Below are 15,023 nucleotides of genomic sequence, written 5' to 3' on the forward strand. Positions count from 1 at the left end.
GGTATAAAACGCATGAAGAAGCTCCATGTTGATGGATCTTTGGGCTCACTCGTTTTTGAAAAGTTTGAGGCATGCAAACCATGTCTATTGGTGTATATGCATGAAGAAACTCCATGCAAATGGACCGTTTGGACTCACTTGATTTTGAATCACTTGAGACATGCAAATCATACCACATGGGCAAGATGACTGAAAGCCTCGTTTTTCAGTAAAATGGAACTAGAAAGCAACTTGTTGGAAGTAATACATTTTGATGTGTGCAGTCCAATGAGTGCTGAGGCGTGTAGTGGATATCGTTATGTTCTTACTTCACAGATGATTTGAGTAGATGTTGAGTACATTTACTTGATGAATCACGAGTCTGAATTATTGAAAGGTTCAAGTAATTTTAGGGTGAAGTTGAAAGATCGTCGTGACAAGAGGATAAAATATCTATGATATGATCATAGAGATGAATATCTGAATTACGAGTTTGGCATAAAATTAAGACATTGTGGAAATTGTTTCACAACTAATACAGCCTGGAACACCATAGTGTGATGGTGTGTCCGAACATCATAACTGCACCCTATTGGATATGATGCATACCATGATGTCTCTTATCGAATTACCACGATAGTTTATGGGTTAGGCATTAGAGACAACCACATTCACTTCAATAGGGCACCACATAATTCCGATGAGATGACACCGTATGAACTATGGTTTAGAGAAACCAAAGCTGCCATTTCTTAAAAGTTTGGGGCTGCGACGCTTATGTGAAAAAGTTTCAGGCTGATAAGCTCAAACCCAAAGCGGATAAATGCATCTTCATAGGACACCCAAAAACAGTTGGGTATACCTCCTGTCTCAGATCCAAAAGCAATAAGGGATTGTTTCTAGAATCGGGTCCTTTCTCGAGGAAAAGTTTCTCTCGAAAGAATTGAGTGGGAGGATGGTGGAGACTTGATGAGGTTGTTGAACCGTCTCTTCAACTAGTGTGTGGCAGGGCACAGGAAGTTGTTCCTGTGGCACCTACATCAATTGAAGTGGAAGCTTATGATAGTGATCATGAAACTTCAGATCAAGTCACTACCAAACCTCATGGGATGACAAGGATGCGTACTACATCAGAGTGGTACGTGATCCTATCTTGGAAGTCATGTTGCTAGACAACAATGAACCTATGAGCTATGGAGAAGCAATGGTGGGCCCGGATTCCGATAAATGGCTCGAGGCCATAAAATCCGAGAGAGGATCCATGTATGAAAACAAAGTGTAGACTTTGGCAGAACGGCTCGATGGTCGTAAGGTTGTTGAGTACAGATGGATTTTAAAATTAAGACGGACAATGATGGTAAGTATCACCATCAAGAAAGCTCGACTTGTCGTTAAGATGTTTTCCGACAAGTTCAAGGAGTTGACTACGATGAGACTTTCTCACTCATAGCGATGCTAAGAGTCTGTTGGAATTATATTCGCGATTACTGCATTGTTTATGAAATCTTGCAGATAGGATGTCAAAAACATTGTTTTCTCAATGATTTTCTTGAGGAAAGGTTGTATGTGATACAACCGGAAGTTTTTGTCAATCCTGAAAGATGCTAATAAGTATGCAAAGCTCCAGCAATCCTTCTAAGGACTGGAGTAAGCATCTCGGAGTTGGAATGTATGCTCTGATGAGATGATCAAAGATTTTGGGTGTATACAAAGTTTATGAGAAACTTGTATTTCCAAAGAAGTGAGTGGGAGTACTATAGAATTTCTGATGAATATATGTTGTTGACATGTTGTTGATCAGAAATGACGTAGAATTTCTGGAAAGCATATAGGGTTATTTGGAAAGTGTTTTTCAATGGAAAGCCTGGATTAAGCTACTTGAACATTGAGCATCAAGATCTATAAGGATAGATCAAAAACGCTTAATGATACTTTCAAATGAGCACATACCTTGACATGATCTTGAAGGTGTTCAAGATGGATCAGTCAAAGAAGGAGTACTTGCCTGACTTGTAAGGTATGAAGTTAAGACTTAAAGCTCGACCACGGCAGAAGAAAGAGAAAGGACGAATGTCGTCCCCTATGCTTTTGTCATAGGCTCTATACGGTATGCCATGCTGAGTACCGCACCTGGTGTGTGCCTTGCCACATGTCTGGCAAGAGGGTACAAAGGTGATCCAGGAGTGGATCACTAGACAGCGGTCAAAATTGTCCTTGGAGTAATAAGGACATGTTTCTCAATTATGGAGGTGATAAAGAGTTCGGCGTAAAGAGTTACGTCGATGCAAGCTTAACGCCTATCCAAATAGCTCTGAGTAGAGATACCGGATACATATAATGGAGCAACAATTTAGAATAGCTCCAGGTAGAACAGTTATTTGTAATGGCTCCAAATGTAGCGTAGTAGTTGCATCTACAAGATGACATAGAAATTTGTGAAGTACATACGAATCTGAATGTTGCAGACCCGTTGACTGAAACCTCTCTCACAAGCAAAACATGATCAAACCCAAAACTCATTGAGTCTTAATCACATGATGATGTGAACTAGTTTAGTGACACTAGTAAACTCTTTGGATGTTGGTCACATGGCGATGTGACCTGTGAGTGTTAATCACATGGCGATGTGAACTAGATTATTGACTCTAGTGCAAGTGGGAGACTGTTGGAAATATGCCCTATAGGCAATAATAAATTGATTATTATTATATTTCCTTGTTCATGATAATCGTTTATTATCCATGCTAGAATTGTATTGATAGGAAACTCAGATACATGTGTGGATACATAGACAACACCATGTCCCTAGTAAGCCTCTAGTTGACTAGCTCGTTGATCAATAGATGGTTATGGTTTCCTGACCATGGACATTGGATGTCGTTGATAACGGGATCACATCATTGGGAGAATGATGTGATGGACAAGACCCAATCCTAAGCCTAGCACAAAGATCGTGTAGTTCGTATGCTAAAGCTTTTCTAGTGTCAAGTATCATTTCCTTAGACCATGAGATTGTGCAACTCCCGGATATCGTAGGAATACTTTGGGTGTGCCAAACGTCACAACGTAACTGGGTGTCTATAAAGGTACACTACAGGTATCTCCAAAAGTGTCTGTTGGGTTGGCACGAATCGAGACTGGGATTTGTCACTCCGTGTAAACGAGAGGTATCTCTGGGCCCACTCGGTAGGACATCATCATAATGTGCACAATGTGATCAAGGAGTTGATCACGGGATGATGTGTTACGGAACGAGTAAAAGAGACTTGCCGGTAACGAGATTGAACAAGGTATCAGGATACCGACGATCGAATCTCGGGCAAGTACAATATCGATAGACAAAGGGAATTGTATACGGGATTGATCGAATCCTCGACATCGTGGTTCATCCAATGAGATCATCGTGGAACATGTGGGAACCAACATGGGTATCCAGATCCCGCTGTTGGTTATTGACCGGAGAACGTCTCGGTCATGTCTGCATGGTTCCCGAACCCGTAGGGTCTACACACTTAAGGTTCGATGACGCTATGGTTATAAGGAATAGATATACGTGGTTACCTAATGTTGTTCGGAGTCCCGGATGAGATCCCGGATGTCACGAGGAGTTCCAGAATGGTTCGGAGGTAAAGATTTATATATGGGAAGTCCTGTTTTGTCACCGGAAAAGTTTCGGGTTTTACCGGTAGTGTACCGGGACCACCGGAGGGGTCCGGGGGTCCACCAAGTGGGGCCACCAGCCCCGGAGGGCTGCATGGGCCAAGTGTGGGAGGGGACCAGCCCCAGTTGGGCTGGTGCCCCCCCCACCAAGGCCCAAGGCGCCTCCAAGAGGGAAGGGGGGCAAACCCTAGGGCAGATGGGCCCTAAGGCCCACCCCAGGTGCGCCTCCCCCTCTCCCCCTTGTGGCCGCCACCCAGATGGGATCTGGGGGGCTGCCGCCACCCCTAGGGAGGGAACCCTAGGTGGGGGCGCAGCCCCTCCCCTCCCCCTATATATACTTGAGGTTTGGGCTGCCCATACACACGAGTTCCTCTCCTTCTTGGCGCAGCCCTACCCCTCTTCCTCCTCGTCTCTCATAGTGCTTGGCGAAGCCCTGCTGGAGTACCACGCTCCTCCACCACCACCATGTCGTTGTGCTACTGCTGGATGGAGTCTTCCTCAACCTCTCCCTCTCTCCTTGCTGGATCAAGGCATGGGAGACGTCACCGGGCTGTACGTGTGTTGAACGCGGAGGTGCCGTCCGTTCGGCACTAGGATCTCCGGTGATTTGGATCACGACGAGTACGACTCCTTCAACCCCGTTCTCTTGAACGCTTCCGCATAGCGATCTACAAGGGTATGTAGATGCACTCTCCTTCCCCTCGTTGCTGGTTTCTCCATAGCTAGATCTTGGTGACACGTAGGAAAATTTTGAATTTTTGCTACGTTCCCCAACAGCTTCACCCCCAGAGCTGCCGCAGCTTTCATGCCAGCTATGAGGCCTTCGTATTCTGCGATGTTGTTGGAGACCTTCTCGCCCTGCTGAAAGCAGAGCTGCATAGTGTAGTAGAGCTTGTCCTGAGTGGGTGAGATGAGCACCGCTCCAGCCCCCGCGCCCTGGTGTGCGAAAGCATCATCGAAATACATGACCCAGTCGTCAGGCGCCTCACTTCCCGGCGAGAGGGACTGATCTTCGCCTATTTCAAGCACCGGGGCGTCTGTCCATTCTGCCACGAAATCAGCGAGTGCGGCTCCCTTGATGACCCTGGTAGTGCTGAACTCCAACTGGAATGCTTGCAACTCGATGTTCCACTCAGCGACCCTTCCAGCAGAGTTGGGGCTCCTGAGCACTCTCTCCAATGGGTAGGCTGAGACGACCTTGATGGGGTGGCCCTGGAAGTAGTGCCGCAACTTACGCGAGGCCACCAAGAGCGCGAGTAAGAGCTTCTGAGGCATTGGATATCGTGCCCTTGCGTCCCGCAACACTGTGCTGACGAAATACACCGGGTGCTCGACGAGAGCTGGCGCGTTGGTGAGGCTCGTGTCTTGCGGAAGTTGGGGCGTCTCCTGAGGTAGTGGAACCCCTGATGCTTGATCGCCTGTCGGGACCTCGGTGGCGTCGTCCTGCCGAGCTTGGTCCTCTGTTGATGCTGCTACGGCTCTTGCGTCATCTCGGCTGGTGGTGTAGCTCGGCGCGACGCGCCTTTGGCTTGGTGCTCTTCCCAATCCGCCACCAGAGCCGCGCTGGCGGAGTACGGGGTGGCAGCAAGATAAAGCACTAGGGGCTCGAGAGGTCGTGGCGCCACCATCACTGGAGGGCTGGTTAAGTATCTCTTGAGGTCTTGAAAATCTCGGTCGACCTCCGGGGTCCACTCGAATGGGCCCTTCTTCATCAGCTTGAAGAAGGGTAGGGCGCGCTCTCCCAGCTTGGAGATGAAGCGCCCCAACACAGTCACCCGACCAGCCAACTTCTGCATTTCCTTAAGGGTCTGCGGTGGGCTCATGTCTTCAATGGCCTTAATCTTTCCTGGGTTCACCTCGATCCCTCTGTGGGATACGGGGAAACCCAGCAGCTTGCCGGAAGGGACACCAAACACGCACTTTTCTGGGTTAAGTCGCAAGTTCACCTGACGTAGGCTCGTGAAAGTCTCCTCCAGATCTTGGATCAAGGTTCTCGCCTCCCGAGACTTCACCACAATGTCCTCAACGTAGGCCTCCGTGTTTCTCCTGAGCTGCCGCCCTAAGGTGATGTGCATCAACCGCTGAAAGGTCGCGCCCGCATTATGCAGTTCGAAAGGGATGCAAGTGTAGCAGTACACCCCACACGGGGTCAGGAAGGCTGTCTTCTCTACATCTTCTACCGCCATCTTGATCTGGTGATACCCTGAGAACGCGTCCAGGAAGCACAGCAGGTCACACTCGACGGTGGAGTCGACGATCTGGTCGATGCGTGGGAGCGGGAACGGGTCTTGGGGGCAGGCCTTGTTGAGCTTGGTGAAGTCGACGCACAGTCGCTCCTTCCTGCCTTTCTTTGGCACAACGACGGGGTTCGCCAGCCATTTGGGGTTCCGAACCTCGCGAATGGCACCTGCCGCCTCTAACTTGCGGGTTTCTTGGATGATGAAGGCCTGCTTCTCCGTGGACTGCCGTCTCGCCCACTGCTTCACAGGGCGTACATTGGGGCACACCCTTAAGTGATGTTGAATCACCTCTCCCGGGACCCCCACCAGCTGTTCGAGTTCCCATGCGAATATCTCCTTGTTTGCGCGCAAGAGCTTCACCAACGCTTCCTCTTGGCTTGGGTCGAGGTCGGCACCTATGGTAAAGGTGGCTCCCAAGGACCCGTCCTCATCGACCGGCACCTGCTTGGTTTCTGCCTTGTCTTGGGTGAACAACTGTTTCTTCTTGGTTGGTGCGGCTCCCTTGGCCCTGGAGGCACCCGCGCCGGCGGGCTGCGCCGCGGAGGTGGTCTTGAGGGCAAGCTTGAGCGCCGCCAGGGCCTCCTTGGCGTCCCCCTTGATGGTGAGGACACCCTTGCTCCCTGGCATCTTCAAGAGGTTGTAAGCCGGATGGGTTGCTGCCATGAACTGGGCCAGAGCTAGGTACCCGAGGATGGCGTTGTAAGGGAGGCCGATGCGGGTGATGTCGAAGTCGACCAGCTCGGTGCGGTAGTTGCCGCGCGTGCCGAAGGTGACAGGGAGGCGGATCTAAACCAGGGAGTGGGCGGTGCCACCGCCAACCCCTCAGAAGGACTTGCTGAGGCGGAGCCGCTCGAGTGGTATGTGCAAAAGGCCGAAGGCCTCCACGGAGAGCATGTTGAGGCCGGCGTCGCCGTCGATGAGGGTCTTGGTGACGGCCACGTTGCAGATGATGGGCGTGCAAAGCATGGGAAGCATGCCCGAGCCGACGGTAGAGGCGGGGTGGTCCCCTGCGTCGAAGGTGAGATTGGCCTAGGGCGCGTCCCAGCCCGGCGGGGCCCCCGAGCGCCTGGAAGCGGTGCCAATTTGGCGAAGGAACGGCTTGACATGACGATCTGAAGGCGGTGCTTGCGAGCCGTCTAGGAGGGCCGCGACCGCGTGGTGCGCCGGCACCGCGTAGCGCGCAGTGAAGAGGCCGCGCAGCTCCTGCCAAGATGCCACCATGGATTCGGGGAGGTTGAGTAGCCAGGCGCGCGGTGCGCCGGTGAGGGCCATGGGAAGCCAGTTGGCCACGACCTTATCGTCTCCCCTGGCCTTGAGGACGTCCTCCTCATACGCTAGCAGAAAAGCCGACGGGTCTGCCGCGCCGTCATAGCGCGGTGGCATCTCCGGTTTGAACTTGGGCGACCACTGCACCTGCCGTAGGGCGGGGGCCAAGGCTAGGAGCCCCCTAGCCCCGCCGTTGGCACCGGTCGCCGGAGCCGGGAGCGAGACGCCTGCCATGAGGGCGAAGCGAGGTGGCGGCGGAGCATAGGTCGACGAAAGGAAAGCTACGACGCACCCCTACCTGGCGCGCCAAATGTTGGATCTCGGGTTCCGGCAAAATCCTCAAGGTTCGAACACTGGGGTGCGCGTGAAGATCTCCCCCTACCGATCCACGTCCTAGCTTCGCTAAGATCTCAAGGGTTAACTCGACGAACTCGCAACACAAAGAACACAAGATTTATACTGGTTCGGGCTGAGGATACCCTACTCAAGTGTGGTGTAATACCCTACTCAAGTGTGGTGTGGTGGATTGCCTCTTGGGCTGAGGATGAACAGTACAAGGGGAAGAACAACCTCCTGAGGAGAGGTGTTCTTGTGCTTGGTGAACTTGTGATTGTTCGGATCTCATTCCCTAGCTATGGTGGTGGCTAGTCCTATTTATAGAGGCCCTGGTCCTCTCCCCAAATATTGAGCGGGAAGGGAGACGACAACGGTCAATTTGAAAGGGGACAACTAGTACAACTTATCCTGACAAAAGCAGTCTTCGCCTACAAAAGGCTCTGGTGGTGACGCCGCCTTGGGCTCCATGGTGACCTCCGTCTTGCCATCTTGCTGGTCTTGGTCTCGTTGCACTGATATGGAAACCTTTGCTTGATGCCTCGGTACTCCGTGTCTGTGCTTGCTTCCTTAGCACCAAAGAGGAAACAAGGACACCATGCGCGCTGGCGCCCGCCTGATCTTAATCGTCATGGCTCACGTCATTGAAACCTCGCGAGGTTTGCCTTGCCTTGAACTCTCCGCCCCTCGCGAGCCAGCTTGGTGAGGGCGCTCCCGAGGAGGTCTTGTGTCGTCCGCCTCGCGAGGCTTGGCCCCTCGCGAGGGTCTTGGGTGCTTGTTGGTGAAGATGGGCCATTCGGGCCCGCTCGTAGAGCCACGCCGTAGGCCGCAGGCAGGCAAGTCTGGGGGGCCCCTTTCCAGAACACCGACAACCAGGCATGTGAAAGCTTGCACTGCCATACTTGAAATAGTGACTTCATAAAATCTTGGGATTTGGTTCTATTTTTTTTGACATGGTGATACGTCTCCAACGCATCTATAATTTTTTAATTGTCCAATGCTATTATATTATCTGTTTTGGATGTTTTATATGCTAGTTTATATTATTTTTGGGACTAACTTATTAATCTAGAGCCCAGTATCAGTTTCTGTTTTTTTCCTTATTTTTGAGTTTGGTAGAAAAGGAATATCAAACGGACTCCAAACGGAATATCTGTTTTGCATGTTTTATATGCTATTTTATATTATTTTTGGGACTAACTTATTAATCTAGAGCCCAGTGCCAGTTTCTGTTTTGTCCCTGTTTTTGAGTTTCACAGAAAAGGAATATTAAACGGACTCCAAACGGAATATCTGTTTTGGATGTTTTATATGCTATTTTATATTATTTTTGGGACTAACTTATTAATCTAGAGCCTAGTGCCAGTTTCTGTTTTGTCCTTATTTTTGAGTTTTACAGAAAAGGAATATCAAACGGAGTCCAAACAAAATAAAACTTTCGTGATGATTTTTCTTGGACCAGAAGATATCCAAGAAGCTTGAAGCTTGGAGAGGGGGGGGGGCAGAAGAGTCTTGAGGACTCCACAAGTCCTCAGGGCGCGCCCCTGACTTATGGGCCCCATGGAACTCCTCCAATCATATTTTTGCTCTATAAATTCCTAAATATTCCCAAACGACCAGAAGCGTCCATCAAAATACTTTTCCACCGTCGCAAGCCTCTGTTTCCGTGAGATCCCATGTTGGAGCCTTTTCCGGCATCCTATCGGAGGGGGATTCGATCATGGAGGGCATCTATATCAACTCTATTGCCCTTCCGATGAAGCGTGAGTAGTTTACCACAAACCTACGTGTCCATAGCTAGTAGCTAGATGGCTACTTCTCTCTCTATGATCTTCAATGCCATGTTCTCCTCGATGTTCTTGGAGTTCTATCCGATGTAATATTCTTTTGCGGTGTGTTTGTTGAGATCCGATGAATTATGAATTTATGATCATATTATCTATGAACATTATTCGACGACAACATCTACGACTAAGGGTTTGAATTTTAGGGTAAAAATGTTGTGCCCGAGCATCAAGAACCGACAACGTTTGGCCCGTTCATCCAATTTCATCATGAAATGCGTGATTGACAAACTCACATTCAACTTCAAGATGATCTGGTTTGAGCACATGTTGATTCACCTTGGCAACCACTAGATGTATCGGTTCAATTCCTTTCGATGTATTTGTGACAACTTCAATTTGATTGTAAACTTTATGACTTTATTTAGTTGTGAAATACTCCCCCCATTTTGAAATAAGTCTTTTTTTAGAGATTCTATAAGTGACTACATTGAACCTACACTCTAAAATACGTCTACATATATCCGTATGTTGTAGTCTATTTGAAATGTCTAAAAAGACTTGTATTTAGGAACGAAGGAAGTATTTATTATTTGTGGTACTATGTGATTTTTATTTGGTTGTAAATATGCATAGTTTGTTTTTAGTTTAAAGATATATGCATGAAAAATAAGTCGGTTGGACGAAATGCATTCGTCGGTTGGGCGCATTGCCTGCCGGACAAGACCCCTTTGACTGAGGCTGGTCACAATGGGGAGGAACTTAGGAGTAACATCACACACTCCAATACAACTTTGCTTATGTGTCACATATTTAATGAAGAGAGATGTGCTTGCGGTAACTAGCTAAGGCTGGTCACAATGGGCAAGAACATAAGCTAGTAACTTACACACTTCCCTAGACTATGTTACTACCTTCACAGTGGGTAGGAACATCTATATAGTATCATGCAAAGATGTATTTATTAGGTTATAGACTCATTGTTTCTTGGAGTGTGTGATGTTCCGGTAACTTAGCTAGTTACCACAAGCACCTCTCTCTTCATTAAATATGTGCCACATAAACAAAGTTATATTGGAGTGTGTGATGTTACTCCTAAGTTCCTCCCCATTGTGATCAGCCTAAGTTACCGGAACATCACACACTCCAAGAAACAATGAGTATATAACCTAATAAATACATTGTTGTATGGCACTACAAAGATGTTCCTACCCACTGTGAAGGTAGTAGTCTAGGGAAGTGTGTAAGTTAGTAGACTATGTTCTTGCCCATTGTGACCAGCCTGACCCAAATGGCAGAATCCAGACTATGATGCGTTTTAACTCGACTGCACCACGTACGTGGCCATGCACGCACGCGGCTAATATTCTCCGCCGGCGTTGACGAACACACCGATCGGAATATGATGCGTTTTAACTCGACGCGGAAATGCGCAAGCCCATTCGGCCTAACGGGCGCGTTTCGTCCGGCGCTACACTACAAGAATAATCGGTACCAGTAAATATACGAACACGTATGTACGAGTATAAATAATGGAGGCGAGCGAGACAAGCAACAGCGGCCGGCGAGTGGAGTGGAGTGGAGTCGTCTTGGTCGTGAGCTTTTTCGTTCGTCCCCCCACACATCCACATGCCCACGCCATCATCATTCTTCCTTCCCCTCCCTTCACGCACTCCTCTCCACGCTTCCCTTCTACTCCTCCTCCTCCCCCCTTCCCCTATCCACTGACACACACACCTCATTTGAAATGGAAACCGTCTTTTATCTCCCCACCTACATCTTGCCTTGACCAGGCAAGAACCGGCAGAGCAAATTAAGCTGAAGAAACACCAGTAGAAATTAAATCAAATTAATTCTCTCGGCCGTGCATGGGATGGCCATGGCGTTCTTGAAGCCAGCGGCAGCACTGCGAGGAGGCGAGTGAGTGCTGAGCCTGAGCCAGTGCCACTACCTCCAAGACAAAATAGCCAGGGAGAGAGAGAGAGAGCCAGAGTAGTACTACTAGAGTATAGTTCCCTGCCTGGTTTCTCTGTCCAGCTTTTCCCAATCCAAAGCTGCAAGCCTTGGCACGAGCTGTCGGCTTTTTTTTCTGCCCCTTCTTCTTCTTCTTCGGCTCCTCTGTCGCAGACACCTCTTCTTCTTTCTCCATTCCCTCGCACTTCTTCTTGCAGACCTGTTTCCTTCCGGCGGCTCCACCCCGAGCCCAAACTCCGGCCCGCGCCCACCCACAATCCTGCGCCCCACGCCCCGCCCCCCGAGCTCCACCCGCGCCGGCCCCAGAGCTGCCTCCGCCAGCACCTCCGGCCCCGTCCCCGAGCCCCACCCGCGCCTCCGCCAAAGTTCTCCGGCAGCACACTTCGTTCCCAACAATCACGTACGCACATACCCCAGACGGCTGGAGGAAAACTGGGAAAGGCGCCGTATCCATCTTGCTCTTTCCTTTCGCGAGCCTCCACCGCCCCGCCGCAGCCGGGATTCGGAATCGGCCGAGCGGATTTCCTTCCGTTTCCACGGCACCAGGATCCCGTCCTTTTCTTTCTTTCCAAAAATCCCATCCTTCCTGCCTCTTTCCTCCCCAGAGCCAGCCTGTGTGCCTCCTTTTTTTGCGAGTGAGCGGGCTGACCATGGAGTGGGACAAGGCCTCCGCCGCGGCGGCGGCGGCGGCGGTGGCCGGCGAGCCGGCGGAGGAGAGGGGCGAGGCGCTGGGGTACGTCAAGGTGATGACGGACGAGCAGATGGAGGTGCTCCGGAAGCAGATCTCCATCTACGCCACCATCTGCGAGCAGCTCGTCGAGATGCACCGCGCCCTCACCGCGCACCAGGACTCCATTGCAGGTACCCAACTGCACGCACATGCTTGACGGCTCCATCTACTCTTTTCTTTCTGCGTAAATAAAGCGAGTAAAAGTCTCTCTCTCTCTCAAGTGCTGTTCTTTTCTTTTAAGGGCGCAGCCTTGTTTCTTTCTGAATAAAATTCAGATGTTGTGGGCTTTGTCGGATCTGTAGAAGTACCATACTTTGTTATTTGCTGATGGAATGAGTAGTATGATTAGGATCTTTTTATCCATTTCACCAATTTTCTCGGTGAGAATACTGCTTTTAGCTGTTTGTCAGTTCATGCATGAGCAAGTCCCACACATTCCATTGCTGTTCTTGTTAATGTTCATATCATTGTTCAGTCAGTTGTTTTTGACTGGTGGTGACACATGACAGTACCATTTCACTTTGTCCATGCTAAGTAGGTGCTTAGTTGCGGCTATGCATCATTCTTTGAGATTATTTTGTTGTTGTTATAAGTAGATCGGTTGATGACTGTGACGCTAATGCAAGGGACCGACCGGTAGTAAGATGTGGTTCATGGTGTGTCGTTTTCTATCATTAATTATGCAGGGTACTGTTAATGTGTCTTATTTGCTTAGCATACTCATCACTCCTGAAGATAGCTACAGACATCCTCTTGATTAGTGTAACAAGACATTTGAGAGATTGTGTTGTCAGGCCATTGAAAGCATTCCCTTACTAACCTAAATTGTAACTTGCAAGCAACACTCCATTTGGTGGCGCAGACCAACAAGAGCAAAAGCTCAACTACGAAAAACCCTACTATAAATACATAACTGCAAGAAAGAAGAACGAAAAGGGCAAAGAACACAGCTGCCAACTAAGACTAGCCGTCGAGAGGGCAGGGCTCTTAGCTTCTTTGCCCCTCTTACAACTACAGCACTGCATTGTATTTGTAATTAATTCTGTTTTCTGAGGTCTTACTAACTGGCTTTGCCAGCTTTTTCTTGCCTAAATAACTGAAGAATTTACCGCACAGCTTGTTGCGAAACCATACTCTTTGCATTTGTTATTTCCATGCTCCCTGTGAAAGTATAAATTCTTCAGTTATTTGCGTAAATAGTACAAGAAAGTGCCAGATCATCAATTTGATGACTTGTTATGAAGTTAACAACAGGCTGGGCTCACTCCATGCACTGGAAGAATTTATTTGCTCTAGGTTATATTCATGGCTATGACCTTGTGGTTTATGCCACACTGTACAAAACTGTATGATCAGTCACCATGGGGCGTGGGCAGTATGTGTTAAGTTTTGTCAGTGGCACTGTGGGAACATTACATTAAGATCCAGAGAGGACCTTAAACGCTGCAAAATAAATGAAATAGGGACCCAAGATTGTCATGTGGCCATTTATGATTTGTGCCATGTTCCCATGTGCTCCACCATTTTGTTCCGCGATCTTCTGCCATTCTATAGAATGTAAGCTTGACATGCAGGAATCTGATAGCATGTTACTTATTATCTTTCTACTGGGCCCAACACTAATTCTTATTCTGCCACTCCAATAATTTTATCACTCACATACGATTTGCACACTTGTCCATATCGCAGTGAAACATTAGTTGATACTTTATTCTCAAGTCAACTAACTAGATTCCTTCAAAACTTAAGCATGTTTTTCTTCTTTCCAGTTAGCAACATCTGTGAACTTCCTGACAGCCTTGCAATATTTTTTCTACCATCCTAGTTTTTTTTAATAATTCATCTAGTACCACTAAAAGATTGTGCTTTATGGTAAACTCTGAAAACAGAGACCTGTGACAAGAGTTATTTTAGATATGCTCCTGAAACACAGTGTGCGGGTCTGCCCATTCTCAATTTTTTGGTTTGGTCTATTCTACTGGTGTTGTCGATAGAACAGTTAGTTTCCCAACAACAGTTAGTTTTTTCTGTAGTCAAAACTAAGATTTCACTTCTGTTTTCAGGTATGAGGCTTGGTAATCTGTACTGTGATCCTCTAATGGTTCACGGAGGCCACAAGATCACAGCGAGGCAGCGATGGACACCGACCCAGATGCAGCTGCAGATCCTCGAGAGCATTTTTGACCAAGGAAATGGAACACCAAGCAAGCAAAAGATAAAGGATATCACAGCCGAGCTCTCGCAGCACGGACAGATTTCAGAGACCAATGTCTACAACTGGTTCCAGAACAGACGTGCACGCTCGAAGCGGAAGCAGGCAGCCTCTTCTCTACCAAGTAACACCGAATCGGAGGCCGAGGGAGACGAGGATTCCCCGACCGACAAGAAGCCTAGATCAGACGGGTCACAGCAGCAGGGCATGGCTGTGAGAGCTCACAACCCCGAGAGGATCTCGGAGATGCACCGTCACTTTGACGCAGCAGAGCGTGAGCAGGTCCGCGGTCCGATGTATGGGTCCAGCAATGACAATGGCCCGAGACCGTCGGGCGGTCTGGGCCAGATGTCCTTCTACGAGAACGTTATGTCGAATCCAAGTATGTTCAGGAAACACCATTTCTTCAGTAGACAGTATAGCTCTATGGAGGCCTACTGAATCTGATATGATGTTGATTTTTTTGCAGGAATCGACCAGTTCTTCCAGTACCGGACGGGCGAAAGCTTCGACATGTCTGGGTGACACGAGATGTTGTTTAGCCGACAGGAGTTGGGGTCTGAGAAGTTTGCCTTAGTGTAAAAAGCAGTATGCGTTGGTTATCGCGGTCTTGTCGACCTCCTCCTGAGAGTAGTTTAGCTCGAGTGGAATTGGTTTGATTTTCTCGTGGAAATAGTTTGAGAAGCTGATATATACAGTATTTGCCCTTAGCCTATATATTAACTTTCAAGTGTTGGTATGCAGACTCTGGGTTTGCAGTTTTACAAGGTAAGCTGTTTTGGGTGTTCATTTTTGTCAGCCTCAATGTTACAGTGTAAATGTAACCAATATGGTTAGCCAGGCCT

General features: G+C 48.6%; 1 protein-coding gene across 1 annotated transcript; it reads left to right on the plus strand.

Moving 5' to 3' along the window:
* The first annotated feature begins 10,824 nt into the window (after positions 1-10,824).
* Positions 10,825-14,967, plus strand: LOC123062425 (WUSCHEL-related homeobox 8). The gene is made up of 3 exons (XM_044485938.1): positions 10,825-12,097; positions 14,030-14,560; positions 14,648-14,967. The coding sequence occupies exons 1-3, from the start codon at positions 11,887-11,889 to the stop codon at positions 14,701-14,703; spliced, it is 798 nt and encodes a 265-aa protein (XP_044341873.1). The 5' UTR covers positions 10,825-11,886; the 3' UTR covers positions 14,704-14,967.
* The last annotated feature ends 56 nt before the right edge of the window (positions 14,968-15,023 follow it).

This window comes from Triticum aestivum, chromosome 3A (assembly GCF_018294505.1).
Source record: "Triticum aestivum cultivar Chinese Spring chromosome 3A, IWGSC CS RefSeq v2.1, whole genome shotgun sequence".
In the NCBI taxonomy this organism is placed as follows: Eukaryota; Viridiplantae; Streptophyta; class Magnoliopsida; order Poales; family Poaceae; genus Triticum; species Triticum aestivum.